At 45.1% G+C, this 19270-nt stretch overlaps 1 protein-coding gene across 3 annotated transcripts in view; it reads right to left on the bottom strand.

Annotated features, from left to right (window-relative positions):
- Positions 1-19270, bottom strand: part of PDE327 (FAD/NAD(P)-binding oxidoreductase family protein) — an 80154-nt gene that overhangs the window by 49504 nt on the left and 11380 nt on the right. Inside the window, exons 1-4 of one of the 3 annotated variants that reach the window (XM_086779465.1) lie at positions 11581-11649; positions 8032-8103; positions 6405-6848; positions 5619-5690 (exon numbers count right to left, since the gene is read on the bottom strand). In XM_086779465.1, coding sequence (XP_086635591.1) covers positions 5619-5690; positions 6405-6848; positions 8032-8103; positions 11581-11634 — 642 coding nt within the window. In that variant the 5' untranslated portion in view covers positions 11635-11649. Of the gene's footprint in view, positions 1-5618; positions 5691-6404; positions 6849-8031; positions 8104-11580; positions 11650-19270 lie in introns of those variants that run through there. The other 2 variants (XM_086779463.1, XM_086779464.1) reach the window with 2 other exon arrangements.

The following is a 19270-nucleotide window of genomic DNA, read 5'->3' as shown; positions in this document are numbered from 1 at the left end:
CCGTCTGTCTGTGGATGTCCAATCATGATCATATATAACTTTGTATCCAACCTTTGAAAGACGACAACTCCAAAAAACTATCCTAGACACTAATAATACCACTTGGTAGCCCATAAAATCTAAATAGTCACTCCATAAATAGATGAGCTAATTCAAGAATCTTCACATCTTTTTTGGTTGGAATAAAATGAGCCTTATTACTTGAATTCATTTTGACCACAAAATTTGGGTCTACTACTCTCAGCCCATGAGCTGTAGCTATAAGTGGCTTAAGCTTTTCAAAGCTTTGTTTTGGGCTTCTTCCCAAGTGAAGGCTATTTCTTCCCCTTTGAGGTGATCCATAATTGGAACAACCATCTTCGCATAATCTTTAATGAATGTGCGATAGAATCCCGATAATTCCACACCAAAAAAAAAGTACTTTTTGATATTCTTTGGATGAGGCTACTTTAGAATAACTTCAATCTTTTCAGGATCCATGCAGATTCCTTCCTAGGATATAATATGTTGTAGATACTTCATTTCTTTCGCAAACACTTAGTGAATAGGGAATGCTCCCTGAGCAATTAAAACATCAATATGCTCCTCCTTAGATCTACTAAAGCTCAAGATATCATCTATAAAGACCACCACAAATTTCCCTAAATCGGACCTCAAGACACTATTCATTAGTGTCATAAATGTGGTTGGTGCATTGGTCAAACCAAATAGCATAACTTTGAACTCGAAATGTCTTTTACGAAATCTAAGCGTCGTTTTAGGTAGATCCTCACACCTAATGCATACTAAGTCAAGAAGTGTGACAGTTTGGGTTGGTACATTGGTGGAAATGTTCTACGAGTGGTTGGTACATTGGTGGAAATGTTCTACGAGACCTAAACATTGTTTTAAGTAGATCCTCACACCTAATGCGTATTGAGTAATACCCTCATCAAAGATCTATTTTTTTTTACAAATACTTAGCTCCTTGAAGCTGATCAAAGGGCTCATCAATTCGAGGCATAGGCTAATTATTCTTTATAGTGAACTTATTTAAAGCTCAATAGTCTATCCATACACTGATAGAACCATCTTTCTACTTCGCCAGTAAAATTGGTGAAGACCAAGGTAGCTCCATTGAACATATAAGAGGTGAGTTGGGTACATCATGTGCCCCTTGAAGTTGGATATTCTTCCTTCATACTCAAAAGAAATTGAGTTGTTTAGGTAACTTCTTTGCAAAGTTTGATCTAGACTCCAATACAAAAAAGCATTCTCTGCCTACGACAACATCTGTCATATCCAAATAGGAAATTTGAAAATCCAAAGGTTGTTCATACCCTTGAACTTCTACTTTGACGCCATTAATCATAGTGTCCCACACCTTCTTATCAGTGCTATTTTCCACATACTTATGAGTCCTTGACATTTCGAGAAATTTCACATTTGGACCATAGGAAAAGTGCAATTTTCCCCTCCAATTTAGGAGCCTAAATCTGAAATTTAGGAAATTTCAGATTTGGGCCTTCAAAACCGGAGAGGAAAAGTGCAATCCCCCCCCCCCCAATTTGGGGGCCCAAATATAAAGTTTCAAATTTGGGCCTTCCAAAATGGAAAATTTCATATTTGGGCCTTCTATTGGAGAGCGAAAGTGCAATTTTCCCTCCAATTTGGAGACCCAAATCTGAAATTTCAAATTTGGCCTTCAAACTTATTATTTACAGATTTACATTGATACTTACAATCAAGAAAACAAAAGCACCAAAATCTAACAACGAATAGCCAAACAAAGTTTAAAAATACGATGCGTGTTGATTGCATCCATGGATAATTCTGAGTGATTTTCTCATTCTGAGTCATTCTGTATAAATGTTACATAAACAAAAAATAACATGCCTCATAATTGGTGGAGCTGCAAGCACAAATTGCATAATGTTCAATATTTAACGTTTTTATTTCTTCCTTCTTGACTTTTTAGTTGCCCTAAAACGTTGGACAAAACGTTGTGTGGGGAATCCCTAGCCCCTCCCAAACCTAATGGATAGCTGGATGAGGTGTATATATGATGGAGTATAGTCAATCTAGGGTGGCGAAAAAATGCGTGGCAACCAAAGATATAAACGCAGGTGCGCAAATGGAAATAGCAAGTGTATGGCGACCACGAGGAGACGGGCCGTGCTACTTTCTGGAAGGATGCAAGGGCGGCGATGCCGGTTGAAGGAGAACAATTTTTGTGTTTCTTGGGAGAGACAGTCGTAGAGGGGGGTGGGCTTGCGGGACCACCAGTGAAGCTACTACAGTAAAGTGTGTCTTCTACAGTTTCTTTTATCTTCGTGAGGGTTGCAGGCTAGAATACTTGCAGTTTTTCCAAGTTTGTAGAGGAGAAGATAATGCAATGAGAAGGGAGCTGTTTGGATCAGAGCAAAGGTGAACTGGAGATCAGAGCCAACCAAGAGGCGTGTGCCCTGGGACTTCTGAGCAATGCCTCTGTTAGAGACTTGATTCATTTTGATTCGTCTTCGACTGTAGCTGTTGAAACTTCTGATTTGAAGAATTGTCACTAAGGACTTCCAGAGGGGAACCCTTGAGTTTTGTGTTTTCTTCTGAAACGTTTGCACCCAGGTCTTAGGGTTGTTGAGACAATGATATGTTTTTGCCTATCTGAGGATATTAGAGTGTTTGGTTCATGTCAACATAAATGATATCAAAGTCTTGTGTTTTATGGTTTCTATTGTGATGAGTGAGTTGATTTGATGAGGTTGAACCTTTGTGTGTGCTAGTCTGACAACTAGGAAACTGATTTTGAGTCAGAATCAGTTATGAAGGCACAGAGTGCGTTCTGAGTCAGTTGATCATCAGTATCATCAACTGAAGGTATAGGGGCCTTGGGCTGACTTGTCTGAGTGAGTGAGAAGTGCTTGTGAGCACAATGTGACAGTTTGTTGGCAACAATCAAGTCAGACAGGATTGTGGTCCAAATGATGTATCTGTGGCAGCTACAGTGAGGTTCATGTCAACATGGTGTGCACAAGGTTAGGTCCTAGCTTGGTTCGAGTATCTGGAGAGTATAGAAGTGCTAGCTGACACTTAGGGAGGGAAGCTTAGATTAGCTGAGTCAGATTAGTCATCCTTGAGAGGACAAACAGTTCGGAGGCAATTGTGGGCTTGAGACTGCAGAGAGTCATCAATGTGATATCTTGATCAATTTGGTGCATCCCGAGGATTCACAGTTGTCAGCGGACGCGGTGGAGATTTAATCAAACGCAGAGGTCAGTTTACTCTATTTCGGACAGCTGGGTATGTCTCAAATAGAGCAAGCAAAAGAGTATCAGTTGCTTTCAGCTGAGGGTCAACAAGGGTTCAAGGAGTTCCTGGGGATGTGGATGTGAAGTCAGTTGATGGTTGAGAACTACAGAGGACCCTCGAGGATAGATTTCTAAATAGAGACAAGAGGAAGGCATTCGGAGGCAGAACCAGACAGTTCTGCATCAGCTGGAGGTCGATTTGGTCAAGTGGATGTCAGCTAAGGTCAGGAAAGGCTCATACTTGGTAGATCAGAGCTTCTGGAAGTGAGAGCTGACTGAAGAGGATCGTTGGAGGAGGCAGTTGAATCAGATAGGGAGGTTGGGTTTTGAAGTGTCCTCTTGAGTCGACTGGAGAGTGTGGACAAGTGCAGGTCTGATTGGTGCCCTTGGAGCTGGGATTTTAGTGTCCCCCAGTTCTGATCCCATAGTGTTCTCTTTTTGTGTGCAAGCTGGTGGTGTAGAGAGGCCATCACCCAGCTACCACACAGCGTCCATGATTGAAACATTTCAATAGCGAAACACGTTTCACGTTTCAGCAGCAACAACGAAACGCGTTTTGTGGTTACCATGATTTGGAGAGTGATCTGCTAGCATGTACATGTTCACACTATCACTACTCAAGGGATTTGTAGGATTATACATATGTGGTAGTGACCGTGTGAACCGGGGCTTACCAGGGGCACTTTTTCTTGCAAATCTCCAAAGCTTCCAAGGTCCCTATAGAGTTTCTGCTTCCAAATTAGTAGGCCCTTCCCTATAGCAATAAAAGGTCCTCCCTCCCTATGAGCTTCCTGCTGCATACTGTCCTCCATTTCCAGAACCCTCAGCTTCCTGATATTCTCATCTCCAGCTTGCTTCACCTGGCCTTTAGATTACCCTGCCATTTGTTCCAGTTGACAGGAGTTTGCTGATGAGCTTCGCTGCCTCTGCCAAAAACATCTGTGTTTCTGCTTTCCAGCCTCTTCTCCCCGCTTGTGTTATGCAGAGCTCATCCTCCTACTTATTTGTTCTCTAAGATCCCTTGGCTCTTACACTTCTGTGCAATAGCCAGCTCTCATCTCTCCTTTCTCTGTCCACCAGCTCTCATTGCGCCCGCCCCCCCCCCCCCCCCCCCAAAAAAAAAAAAAAAAAAATCCCCAAAAGATTCTCTTCAATGCAATTGCCCCTCTTGATCAACTTCGCCTCAGGGCCTCCACCCTTTTGCCACTCCAAAGCAGCAGTTTACCATGGTAGTCACAGGCTCCAGCATTTCCACCCCTATCTATACGTGTACTCATGAATCCACCCATACCTCCAATCACCTCCATCAATCTTTTGTCATTATCACCCAACTTTTCATGTAAACAGAAGGTCATATGACCCCTTTTTGCCCTCGCACTCTGTTTTTCACATGTCCAAAACACTTTGTACAGTATGCATGCCCCAAGAACATCCTCAAACGAGCACTATATACAACTGGCCATCACTGGTGAGAATGCCTTAAAGTGTGCCCTTCCAGATATTGCCACTGTGAACAACAAACAAAATTGAAACCCATGCAAAGACTAATTCAAAATTCGTGAATGTGTACATTTGATTGGATGGATATTTACAATTTGACAGGAGACTTGCAAACAAACACACTGCAACAAGGGAGGGGGACCCGTCACCCCATACGATGACAAAAGAGACGTCGAGAAGAAAAGTCCCATGGCACCGAGGGGGCGGAGGGCAGAAGGAGACCATGCAATGGGAGGAGAAATCAGAAGAACATATAAAGCTGCAGAAGGGGGCTGAATCTGGAGAGACTGCAGGAGAGCACTTGAAGCTCAAAAGGAGCGTGTACAGTGAACAGCAGGTACGCAAGCAGCACAGACGTGAGCTGACCAGGGTGATTAATTTATGATGACGACTGTTGTGAGCAGCTGAAGGGCAAACATTATGTAAGTAGGCGTGCTAGCACGGCATGTGAAGATCGCAATAGGAGAGAAGCTGCACAACAGCTGCAAGCTTGGAGGCTTGGGTAGGACGGTGGGGTGGAGTGGGGAGGGGTGGTGCTGGTGCTGGTGCTGGTGCTGGTGCTGGTGCTGGTGGACAAAAGGGGAAAAGGGGCTTGTACAAGGAGGGTGCACCAAGCTTGTTGCTACAAAAGAGGTAGCCAACAGGAAAGGTGGGTGATGTGCAAGTATTGTACAGAGATTCTGGAGCAGAGTTTCAGAGTAAAGCTGCTCCAAAGGACCAGTTGTGCCTACAGAGGAGCCTTTCATTGGTAAATTGCAGTCATACAGGAAAAATCCCTCCTGAGTGAAGTAGCTCATCTTTGTGTTCCAACCAAAAAAAAAACTTTTATCTTACCGTTTTCACACTTCCACAATTTCTTCCTATCCGAGTTGTGAGCTTTCCATCACTCCAAGTACCTGCACCACCCTGCAACATTCATCATCTCTTCCATAACTATCTTTCACCATTATTGAAGAGGACTTAAGCATAGTTGCCAAACGTTTTTAAAGCAGGAAGTATAATAGAAAATTTATACTTTTAAAAACGTTCTTTGTTTTTGGGGAATTTTTTTAAAATAAGTTTTTTTATTCATTAATTTTTTAAAGCTATAATTATGGCCTGTATATATAGTTTTTAAGCCCAAGAACCACAGACTTTATGTATAAAAGTTAAACTTGTGCATAAAAACTCAAGAGTGAACAATTTGAAGCCTATGGCTATCATAATTCATTAAATCATAATGATAATACATTCACATGGCCCCATGCCCCCATGGGTCTAGTGGCGGCAATGCCATTCAACATTAACTTTCATATTGATTTACCAATGACCATTCAACATTAAGCATTCTTGTTTTAAAAAAAGCACATCCGGAAAAAAAATAAATAAATAAAATTAAACTACCTTTTAAAAAACATGCCCCAAAAACTAGGACGTTTTGAAATGTACACATTTTTTATTTTTTCAAAAAAATGTGTTTTTTTTGCAACTATGGACACAAGTCCACGCATTCATGTTTTGTGCAACAACTATACACAAAATCCTGACAGCATGTCAAAGCTTTTACCAACTACATTTGAAGTGCAAGAGTTATCAGATCAATCAGCAGAACATGTTGCTTTGCAGAACATCAACATATACCTCTCCATAGCAGAAATTGCTGTCAGGATGAAGCATTCGTCTAACCATCAACCCTCCAATGTCACGTCCCCTCCTCTCCACTGGTTGCCCTCTCTCTAGCAAAGTTACCACTGCACCACTTTCTGCCAAAACAAGAGCAGCAAACAGACCCGCTGGCCCACTTCCAACTACTGTAACCTTTGCAAGCATACGAGGCTTCACACTATGAGCATCTGCATCTGAACCTTTCTCCAATACATTCTTTGTGAAGCTTTCTCCATGTGCTCTCTTTAAATGCTCTACAAGAGTAGTTACATCAACTGGATTTGTGTCACCTGATAAAAACTCTAGTTTTCCAGGCCTGTTATGAAGGTGGGAGATAATGGTGTTGACTTTTGGGGACACTGTATCAATTTTATCCACATGCAGATCCACTGCGTACACAAATTTGGGACCTTTTGTACTCTGTAGACCAACATTCGAAAAACAGAAACAAGAATGGCACAAAAAGAGTGATCAAAGTCTTACAAATTTGAACTCTTAAATAAGCAACAAATACATTGAAACCAAGATACTTACAAAATCAAACTCTTCAATTAGAACAAATACTTTGAAATCAAGTGAGACGATATTATGGGGCTCATTGCTTTGGACCTAGTCTTATAATAATTCATCTTCCTTGTCTATTGAGCCCAATAATACAAGACTCAACTATGTAGTTTGACAATGGCGCACCAGCAGAGCCTGCAGTGAGAAAGAGAGAGAGAAAGAGAGAAAGAAAGAAAGAAAGAAAGAAAGATTTTATTAACGTCTTCCAAAAGACCGAACTCGGCCTATGAGACAAATCGGAGTACCTGTATGGGGTATCCTCTGTCATCCCAACAAAATGAAAAAGTACTGAACAAAAAAAAAGCTGAATCTGGGTGTGCGGGGGATGGAGCTCTACTACTAGGAGAAAAATGCAAAGCTATATGCATGGAGTATACAATCATGATATGCAACCTAGCTAGCTCCAAGAAAGAAAGTTGTATTAACGTCTTCAAAAGGCCAAAATGACCTATGAGACCAAAAGGTTACATCATATCCATGAGGTACATCATCCAGAGAGAGAGAGAGAGAGAGAGAGAGAGAGAGAGAGAGAGAGAGAAAGAAAGAAAGATTTTATTAACGTCTTCCAAAAGACCAAACTCGGCCTATGAGACAAATCAGTGTACCTGTGTGGGGTATCCTCTGTCATTCCAACAAAATGAAAAAGTACTGAACTAAAAAGCTGAATCTGGGTGTGCAATAAGTACAATGAGTGGGGGAGGGGATGGAGCTCTACTAGAGAAGTAGCACAAAGCATTAAATGATGGTTTTCCAATGTTCATGAGCAATACCTTAATTGTGAAGCTTGTGTGATGGGCAGGCAGCACACAAGGCTTCAAATCTGACCAAGGCCGAAAGTTCACTCTGAAAGAACTTAATGATTTCTACCATCTACCAACACACAAAGTGCAAGAATAGAGCAATCTCTAAAGTGTCCCAAGGGTATGTTTGACATGAGAGGGCTTGCCCCTTCAAAATTCTGTTGCATTTGCGTTTTTACATTTTTGATGACCATGCCATAATTATAATTAATTCCAACAACGTAATTGAAGACACCAACCTTGTTTACAACCTTGCGTGCATCAAATGACTTGCGAACAACAGAAAAAGCTGTGGATGGAAGACTCTGAATCTGCAAGAGAAATCGAAAAAATTGGCAAAATCTCATCAATTCCATGATTGTCACATTTCCAAACCAGAATGAAATATACAATATTCGCTCCTTGAGTCTCTAGTACAATGTCAATAACACAATAAATCATATGCATTTCCTGGTCTTTTATTGTTTGCCCCCTTCTTCACCCTTCTCCCTTTTCTACACCTAGTCATGCATACAATATGCATTCATTTTCACTTAGTGTCCCTAACAGCACCGAAACCTAACCCATCACCCAGGCTGAGAACCACATTCTTACAGAATGTGAGGAACAAAATGAGCAAGCTCAAGACGCCATGCTTAGGATTGTCGAATGTCACACTTGTTATAACACTGGATCACTTGTTATAATTGAACAACATAATATCAAATCCATAAAAGCAACCCAAACACAAAAATAAGAGGAGCACCGAGTTCCCTTTCAAGAGGAGTACTGTAACATGCAGAAGCTTACAAACAGGATTATACTTTAGATAACGAATATTCAGCACCTCGGTTCCTGATGATTGCACAATGCAGTGGAAGTAAGAGAGCAAGAGAGGGGGGGGGGAGAGAGCATAGTCACATGGGACGCAAAATGGGAACAGGGAAAGGGGACGGAAAAGATTGAGAATGGCCATTCCCTGTGACTTTAGAGTGACATGGGGCGGAAATGGGGACGGGAAGATGCTGCCATCCCCAACATTCCTCAGTCTTAAAATGCCCATTCCCTGTGACTATGGGAGAGAGAGAGTAGAAGCACAACAAAGACATGGTGCACCCGATTGGGTCCCAAATACCCTCTGCAAGGCCCCCACCAAGGATGGTGTATTTGCTTTACTGGATGATGAAAAAAGACTAACTTGTAGAGATCTTCCTTGGCTATAAACCTTCAGCCTAAAGATGACCTGGTTTGGTTCTTGACCTTCAAGTTCACCTTTGCATTAGGGATTCCCTTGGCTGTCCTGGCCCTTGAATACCTTCAGCACTTCTGTGAATATGAGATAATTAAAGCCTTGGGCCAACCCATGCTTATATACTTATCCTAGATACTGGTCGGTGGACTATAACTGTTGGCGGCTTGTTATTTTATTGCCCATGACCTGTTTTGCCAGCCTTTAATGGGCGCATTTTCCCATGTAAGCTGGCCGCCTTGAATTGGGTGCTGGCCCTCTATGGCCTGGCCGCCTGGCTGGATTAACCCTCTAGCTGTACTGCCCTTGGGGCTGGCCGACTGGGCTACAGCCCTTGGGCTGGCTGCCGTGTTGGCCAAGCTTGGTAGAAGCTGGTCGACAAGCTGCCCATGCCCTCCTAGGGCTGGCCACTAGATGCTATGGGGCTTCATGGGCCAAAGCCATGGCCCAAGTACTGGGTAGAACCCTATACTCTATGCAATCCTACATGCAACTACATGTTTCTCAGGTGCCTGGCATCTGACTACAAGCCGAATACTTGGAACACCTGTCATCATTCCAAAGGGTGACTCGCAATACAGACTAGCACTGCTTCATGTGGAGGATTTGCACACTTGACCAAGACGATGTAGGGGACTTGTGCACCTGACCTTGGACGCTTAGAGTGGAACCATGGCCAATTCGTCCCGGATTGGGGCTCACAAGGGATCAGTTTCCACTCCAAGTCCTGCACCTGCTATACAGATATGTGCAAGTGGCATCCAAGTGTGGGATGCACATGACAAGTACAGAGTCCTCTTTCAAGAGGAGGAGGTACTGTCTACATAACTTCTTCTTCCACCAATCCAGGGTTTGGCATTTGCACACATGGCTCCCCTAGGCTGATCGACTCCTTCCAGACTCACGCACGCATAGGCGATTGCTCCAAGAGGCTGATCAGGGCTGAGCATAGAGCTTACAGGCTGTTTCAGGCCTATTTGTACAGAGCCGTACAGCACACGGGATGGGCACAGGTGTCAGAGAGCAAAACAGTGCTGGTCATATAGTCTGCACAAGCCATACAGCAGCGCACCAAGTGACAGCCATAACAGGACTACAAAATCTTATTCGCATCTGATCATACAGTTCCCTTCACACGTGTGGGACTTCTATCACAAGAATTCCCAGATTTAGGGTTGGCCATACACCACACAGGCTGGACAGTAGGTCAATATATCTTCCGAGAAATATTAGGCCACTGCAAGACAATTGGTGTGTCCAGGAAGGTTTTGTCCTAAGTGCTCGGGTTGCTCTTGTAGGACAAGAGAATCCTGAGTCTTCCTTTAGGACCAGAGAATCTTGAGTCTTGTGGAAGCTCCTTTAGGACAAGAACACTTGTTTGGGTGATTGGGAATCACCTCGGCATACTTGTGTCACGTGCACCATTGTCCTAGGGTGCCACATGGACATTTTCATCCGCTTCAGAATGAGCTCTTGTTGGCAGTTGAAGCCACCCAATTGGAGCTAGCCCACAAGTCGCAAGTAGAACATGGATGCCCTCTGGCTTCTCAATACCAAGCACTAGAGACCACCAAGATTGCGCCAGGCACATGACACCCAAAGAGACCAACTCCTAGTAGATGAGATCAAACAAGCTAAAGCGGAAGAAGTGAGACTAACCAATTTGTTAAGGAATGTGAGGCTGCCCCCTTGCCCACAACTGATGAGGCAACCAAAGCTCTCACTGAATTCCATGAGGAGTTCATTTGAGCCATGAACAAAGGGACCACTTAGGAAATAGCCTACTATGTAATGTTGTACTGGCCGGGCACTTATTAGACTATTTGGTCAGGTGCTTTGGGAAGCCCAAGTGTGTGTCTTGTCCTTGTCCCAAGTCCCAGGCAAATGTGTCGTGTCAATGTGTCAAAAGGAAACCACTTATATAGTCAAAAGCCTTAGTCTTTCGGGGGCCATCAGCACCCTTGGTGTTACATACCTACTACTAATCCTCAAGATTAGGAGGAAGCATGCTAGTACGGGCAACTAGGGTTATTATTAATAAATCCATGTGTATTGGCCATTTATATATAAGTGAAACATGGGTTATTGATGTCATAACCTCACTATTGGCCTGAGTTCGACCAAGACTCCGGCTACGTGTGTGGCAGAGCATAGATCGGCATGCCGAAGGATCTGTGGGAGTCAGACCTTAGCCCTTGGCTCGAGAGTGGTTCGAAGAATAGAACCTACGGTTGGAAGAAGAGCTAGCATTCATCCCTTTCAGTGGGTTTGCACTAATCATTTGTGTTTTGCGTTTAGGAGATCAGTGGGTTGTAACACTTGGTGGGGACCAAAAACGGGCAAGACGGACCAATTATTAGGTTGATGGAGGGCGCCTATGTAAAGAGACTTTAAGGGCACATCTTTTGAGAGCAGCCCGACCTCTTGATGCCTATATAAGAGCAACCAACCTAGGGCATAAATCATCTTGCAACCTGTGAGCTTAAGGGTCAGCCCAAGCATGAAGAGGCAATTGACCCTTGAATAGCTTGCATAAGGGGACCACAGAGATCAACCGTACCTTCTCATCATCGAAAGGAGAGCATAGAAGGCTGTCCAGCCAGCCTGTAGCCATAAAACACAGCTCATCAAGAAGGCCATCTCTGGAGCAAATGGACAGCAGCTAGGAAACACAGCATACAAGCCGGTCAGTGAGCTGCAGCAACACGGTATATACAGGGAGAAAACAAAAGTGCCCTAAATCAGTCCCAAAACAGAGGTTCCATTCAGCCCAAAACAGTCCCCAAAGTGTCTCTGTTTACTGTTTGGTAGACAGTCAGTAAGTCAATCTTGTACTTCATTTACATCTTGCAAAACATAAGCAAATACACCTCGCAAATAGGTGGGGGTCCTTAATAGGGTGGACCCAATCGGGTGTGGTGTGTGCTATCTCTATCTCTCGTTTATCATTACTGCAAATTTCAGCAAGCACTTTAAGCAATTTCTTCTGTAACTCGCGGCGGCGGTGCCCGGGGGACTAGGGCCTTTGACACACTTGTTGATACCATCAATGCATATTAAAACATTTAAACATGGCCACAACCTTAACACATATCCATCATCACTTTGCATAAAACATAAAGCTGGACAAAACATCCACAAATGCTAAAAATGGAGCTTGCACGTGTGACACCGCATAGAGGCCGGAATGGGCCGACCCCCCCCTTGGAGTATTTTATTACCCAAGGAGAATAATATCATGTACAAGCTTTGAGGGGCTTACTCTCCCCACGGGAGATGCCGGATTATCCATATACAAATGCCATAACACAGCCCAACACAAGGCAACTGAGCCGGAACATAGGCTGTAGAAATGCCAAGCCAACAATATAATCCATATACCTCCGTGTGGGTACTGATTCTTCCCCAAAAACCACGGTTCTTCATGCAATAGAGCTGGTACAGCAAGTACAACTCTCCATTCAGCTGGTACAGCAGGTACAATGGCTAGTATAGCCGGTACAGTGGCTGGTACAGCAAGTACAAATGCTGGTACAGTAGGTACAGTGCCTGGTACAAGTATGGTGGCTGGTACAGCCGGTACGGTGGCTAGTACAGCAGGTACAGCAAGTACAGTGGCTGGTATAGCAAGTACAGTGGCTGGTACAGCAAGTACAATGGTTGGTACAGCCGGTACGGTGGCTGGTACAGCAGGTACAACAAGTACAAATGCTGGTACAACACATACAATGGCTAGAAATCATAATAAATGATTGAATACCCTTGCCTTCAGTATTTCTTCGCGATGGAAGCCTCCAAAACAGTCCCCAACAGCCGGTATTCTTCATGGGCAGCCTTCAAGAGAGAGAGAAAGAGAGAGTAGCCATCATTAGAGAAACCTTCAATGGTGGTAGAGGCTAGTGTGCAGCAAGAGAGCCTCTATTAATGAAGAGAGAGGGCTCCAATTTATAGATTTGGGCCTCCCATGAGCTAAAATGGCAAGAGAAGGCTACAATGACAAGTGGAGAGCCACACAATAGCTGAAGTGACAAGTGTAAGGCCACTTGTCTCACTTTGATCCATTTTCTAACAAGTGTCAGGCCACTTGTCTCACTTTGATCCACTTTCTTGCCACATGTCCCAATCTAAGAGATGGATTCTCCCATAATCTTTAGCTCTAAAAATATCCCAACTAGTAGACATTCTGTCATAGGCACTTTGCCAACTCTTGGTATCTGCTCAATTCCAGATGTAATGACGCGAACAGAATTTCCATCGGAGTCAGGCCAAAAATAGCAACTCTCCTAAATTTTAGGAGTGTGGTCCTTTGTATTCTAGGATAATCCCCCATTCCCAAAGCTTGTACTTTCCAAATATTTAAACATCCTGGAGTCCACCAGACCCCTTTCAGACTAGGAAATGTCTAGGCTGGTGACATCCTCCCCAACTTCTTAAAAGTTGTCCGCAACTTTAAGCTTCAAGCCATATATTCAAGATATAATCATGTCCCATCGATTGGGCATGATTATCCCATCGATTGGGCAAGACAAGACAGTCTCAAAAATCCAATATAACTGAAGAATCCATGTCCCAAAGAAAGGGGCGAGACTAAATAAGTCTCCATTATACCAATATCAAAATCATGTCCCAAGATAAATGGGCGAGATAAAAACAGTCCCATAAGTCCAGATATCATAATCCATGTCCCAAGTAAATGGGCGAGACAAATCAGTACCATAAGTCCAGATATCATAATCCATGTCCCAAGTAAATGGGCGAGACAAAATAAGTCTCATGCCAACAAGACATCGGTCCACATGACCCTTGGCATAGACATAAGTCCCGTCATGTCCACTTTACCACTTGCACTCCGTGTTGGTACTCTGACCACACACCTTGGATGAGAGGTGGGCTTACAAGAGACACACAATGAGCCAAAACGGCCGACCCCTCCCTTGAGTAAATTGTATTACTATTGGAGAAATTCAATACATAGCTTCACGGGCATCCATTGCCAAATCCTCCATGCCAATGCATATGAAATTCAGCATTTAGAAAACAATGGTATGTCGATGTAGATCACCAAGGAGCTGCCTTGACGTCCGACCCGACTTCAGTGCCCATATTCTCTACCATTGGCTCTATGTTCTACCAAGCAAGGTAGCAACATCTTGAAGAGCACTTAGGAAAAGAGAAATACTACACAGGGCGGCTAAACAAGGAGTCCTAAAAACAATCACTCGCAAGCATAGATAACCTGGTGTTCCATAAGCATTTCTCCTACACATAGTTTATAGGCATTTCGGCCACCAATAGTTTGTAGGCATTTCGGCCACCAACTCACACTACCCTCTCAAGTGCCCATGTTCCCTTCCATCTGCTCTCTATTGTTCCACCCTCACATGGTAGAAACAATCTTCAAGAGAGCACGTAAGACAAGAGAACACTACACAGGGTATGTTGTGCTTGTCACTACCCTTTGAAGTGCCCATGTTCGCTTCCATCTGCTCTCTATTGTTCCATCCACACATGGTAGAAACAATCTTCAAGAGAGCACGTAGGACAAGAGAACACTACACAAGGTAAGTGAACCATGAGTTCCATAAGTCCAATGCATTCCAAATAAAGGGAGCCAAAAAGAATAATCCATCCCAGTAAAAGGGAGCCATAAACATAATCCATAAACCTGAGGATTGTTAGAAATCATCTCCTGTCTAGATTTATACACCAGGGCCTTTGTTGTGGGTGTGCGCGCCCTTATGAGGTGTTTTCCCATTTTTCCCCACTCTCTGCATTTTTCCCCTATTTTTCCCATTTTTTCTGAGGCTTGGGAGGGCTGCCAGATGATGCCGAGAGCACCCCAGTGCTGGCCGACTGGATCTTGATCAGTCGTGGGCTTCAGGGCTGCTGGCCGACTGCCTTTTACCAGTCGTGGGCATCAGATAGCTGGCCGACTGCATTTATGCAGTCGTGGACCTCTTTCTTCAGTCGTGGACACTTTTAGTGCTGGCCGACTGCCCTTCCAGGGAGGTATATATAGGTCCTCAGCCCCCATCCCTTATTTGTATCATTCCTCGGGATCTTCTTGTGTATATAGAGCAGAGTTACACGCCTACATCTGTCTCTCTCTTGTGCTGTTTTTCTGCCTGCGTTTTTGCTTTTGCTCTTGTGTTCCCAGATTTGGTCATCATCTCCGCTGCATATTCTGACATGGTATCAGAGCCCTAGGCTCTAGATAGGTCTTGGGATTTGTGTGAGCAAGAGGGGGCTGTTTTGTGGCTGATTGGTGGACTGTTTTGGGCTGATCGGGAAGAGGAGAAGCAAGAGGAAGGTGGGCTGATTTGCTGGACAGCCACTTGCAGGTATCAATTCTTCTTTGTTCCCACCCACCCACCCTTTTCAGAGGACATCCCCGCTATGGCAGATCTGTTTGAGATGGCCGAGAGACATGTGAAGATCCCGACACTCCCCACGTTCCCGGTGGACCGTCAGTTGGACGGGAGCAACTACGGCATATGGAAGGTGATGATGGAATCCGTTTTGGAGTCTTACGACCTTACCGATTTCGTCATTGTTGGTGTTCCACGGCCGGAAGTAGAGGAAGGGGAGTTACCGTCAACTCGAAAGGACCGGGAGGCCCAGACGCAGATGTGGGATCGCGTCAACGCCAGGGTCCGTTCGTTTATTTTCCTCAACTGCACACCACAGGTAATCAACCATGTAAAGCACATGACGCTGGCCAGAGGTATATGGCAGCATTTGGCCTCACTTTACAACAGGGTATCGCCCATGAAGAGGATCTCCTTGGAAGTACAGATGCGGGTTATGAGCCCTGCAAAGTCGTCGACGATGCGGGAGCATATTAACAAGCTGCAGGCTCTTCAGTAGGAGGTTCTTCAAGCTGGGAAGGAGATATCGTCAGAGGACATGGCCATCACGTTGCTGTCACATTTGCCCTCTTCGTACTCAGCATTCTACTCGTCGTTGATTACCAGAGGCAGGCTCAGCACCATCACGTGGGAGAAGCTTGTGCCTATGGTCTTGGACCAGGAGGAACGATTTACGAACCCTCCTCAGGGTGGAGGTTCGGACGCCTTAACTGGCCAACGGTCGAAAGGCCGTAACACGGGCAAGGGGAAGGCTTCGTCGGAGAAGTCTTCTGAGAAGATGTCCATTAGTGACCGCGAGAAACTGAAGGCAGAGAGGACCTGTAATGATTGTGGCGAGAAAGGCCACTACTGGAGGCAGTGTCCCAAGCGGAAGACCGAGAAGGGTGAAGACTCCTCAGCAATCATGAAGACTCCGGCTTTTGTGCACCTGGAGGTGATGGACACCGATGCTTCATTTTCTTCAGGCAGGAAGGAGATTGGAGGACTCTCCGCAACAGATACTCGGGAGTGGATTCTCGATAGTGGTGCTTCCAGGCACATGACTCCTTCCCGTTCCGGTTTACAGGATCTCTGCAGGTTTTCTGGTCATATTCTTACTGGGGATACGTTCACTATCCCAGTTCACAGTGAGGGCAGGATGGAGATAGTTCCCAATGGCAGAGGGGAGAAGCATTCCTCCCAGGTGTTGTATGTTCCGGCACTTGGTTTTCATCTGTTGTTAGTGCATCAGGTTTGCAAGACTGGCGTACGGGTGGAGTTTGATGAGCATTTTGTTGCTCTCCGGGATAAAGCAACAGGCCAAGTGGTTTGGGAAGGTGGAGTGGAGAATGGAGTTTACAGGCTTTCAGCACTCTCTCTCTCCCAGGTCCTCAGGATTGTGATGAGTGGCAGTCTGGTAATGGCTACTCAGGTGTGGATACGCTGCAGGTGCGGGCTTTCCGAGACCAGGTGGTGGATAGCTTGCCAGTAGATGGCAGCAGTTGGCAGGAACTTTCCAGTACTGATGTTGGTAGTTCTTGTGTTCGTGAGTCAAAGGAAGCTGAACAGGTCACTTATGCTCTGATGTCTCGTAGTGTTCGGGACATAGAACTTCCAGTTGTTGAGGATGTTCTTTCCACGGGGACCTTTCGGAAAGCCAGGCAGGTGGCAGGTGCTTACTTGCAGAAGGAGGTGGTTTCTCCAGGCTTTGTGGTTTCGGATTCAGAGGGGGTTGTTGACAGGTTTCATCAGGTTTCCAGGACTTGCTTGTGCACCGTAACAGGTGTTGATCCTTGTGAGCAGTGTGATGTCTCTTTTACTCAGAAGCTGTATGGTTCATTGATCTGGTTGATGGACACCAGATTGGACGGGAGCTTCCTGATGAGGCAATTGAGCTCTTGGTTGCAGATGTCTCTTTGTGAGGCAGGATTGCGTTTCCTGTGGTTTCTGCGGCATGCGAAGGATCATGGACTCTTGTACACAAGAGGGGATGGAGTCCGACTCCACAGTTGGAGTGACTCAGTTTGGGGAGGAGATCTGGACACGAGGGGATCTACTTCAGGCCCAGGAGCAGTTCTACGGAGCAGCAGGAGGAGGTTTCATTGCAGGTTTGGGCTTCCACTGGAGGAACCCATGGTCATCCAGAGGCACTTTGTTCGTGAACAGATCGTTGCTGATGACATCTTGCTGGAGTTCTGTTCGACAGAGGACAGTACAGTGGACCTCTTCACGAAGTCGCTCTCAGGATTTGCTCAGGTGGCACCCCAGCTCCCAGTGGTTGGTTACACAGCCAGGAGCTGAGAGGGGGTGTTAGAAGTCATCTCCTGTCTAGATTTATACACCAGGGCCTTTGTTGTGGGTGTGCCCGCCCTTATGAGGTGTTTTCCCATTTTTCCCCACTCTCCGCATTTTTCCCCTATTTTTCCCATTTTTTCTGAGGGTTGGGAGGGCTGCCAGATGATGCCGGGAGCACCCCAGTGCTGGCCGACTGGATCTTGATCAGTCGTGGGCTTCAGGGCTGCTGGCCGACTGCCTTTTACCAGTCGTGGGCATCAGATAGCTGGCCGACTGCATTTATGCAGTCGTGGACCTCTTTCTTCAGTCGTGGACACTTTTAGTGCTGGCCGACTGCCCTTCCAGGGAGGTATATATAGGTCCTCAGCCCCCATCCCTTATTTGTATCATTCCTCGGGATCTTCTTGTGTATATAGAGCAGAGTTACACGCCTACATCTGTCTCTCTCGTGCTGTTTTTCTGCCTGCGTTTTTGCTTTTGCTCTTGTGTTCCCAGATTTGGTCATCATCTCCGCTGCATATTCTGACAAGGATGGATCCAAATTCCTAGAAAAGAAGTCCAAGAATCCATACACCTGTATACCATAATCCTTGTATACCATAACTCTTACCACATACTCCGTGCTAACCACACACCTTAGATCAACAAGCTGTCTACTGCTCATGCTCTTGCTTCATAAGCTATGAAGCGGCTGGCCATGCTTTACAGCAATGATGGTAAGTGTGGTCCCCACTTGAGATCTTTTCTCTTCCTTATTGATAGAAGGAAGCCTCCGCTTCCAAGAAAGTCTATGCTCTGATACCAATGTAACTCGCGGCGGCGGTGCCCGGGGGACTAGGGCCTTTGACACACTTGTTGATACCATCAATGCATATTAAAACATTTAAACATGGCCACAACCTTAACACATATCCATCATCACTTTGCATAAAACATAAAGCTGGACAAAACATCCACAAATGCTGAAAATGGAGCTTGCACGTGTGACACCGCATAGAGGCCGGAATGGGCCGACCCCCCCCTTCGAGTATTTTATTACCCAAGGAGAATAATATCATGTACAAGCTTTGAGAGCCTTACTCTCCCCACGGGAGATGCCGGATTATCCATATACAAATGCCATAACACAGCCCAACACAAGGCAACTGAGCCGGAACATAGGCTGTAGAAATGCCGAGCCAACAATATAATCCATATACCTCCGTGTGGATACTTATTCTTCCCCAAAAACCACGGTTCTTCATGCAATAGAGCTGGTACAGCAAGTACAACTCTCCATTCAACCGGTACAGCAGGTACAATGGTTGGTACAACCGGTACAATGGCTGGTACAGCAAGTACAACAAGTACAAATGCTGGTACAATAGGTGCAGTGGCTGGTACAGCAAGTATAGTGGCTGGTACAGCCGGTACGGTGGCTGGTACAGCAAATACAGCAAGTACAGTGGCTGGTATAGCAAGTACAGTGGCTGGTACAGCAAGTACAATGGCTGGTACAACCGGTACGGTGGCAAGTACAGCAAGTACAAATGCTGATACAACACATACAATGGCTAGAAATCATAATAAATGATTGAATACCCTTGCCTTCAGTATTTCTTCGCGATG

The sequence above is a fragment of the Cibotium barometz genome, chromosome 40, assembly GCF_041138505.1.
Source record: "Cibotium barometz isolate CiBa-2024 chromosome 40, ASM4113850v1, whole genome shotgun sequence".
Classification (NCBI taxonomy): Eukaryota; Viridiplantae; Streptophyta; class Polypodiopsida; order Cyatheales; family Cibotiaceae; genus Cibotium; species Cibotium barometz.
The sequence above is the reverse complement of the archived record's forward strand: the minus strand, read 5'-3'. Positions and strand labels throughout refer to the sequence as shown.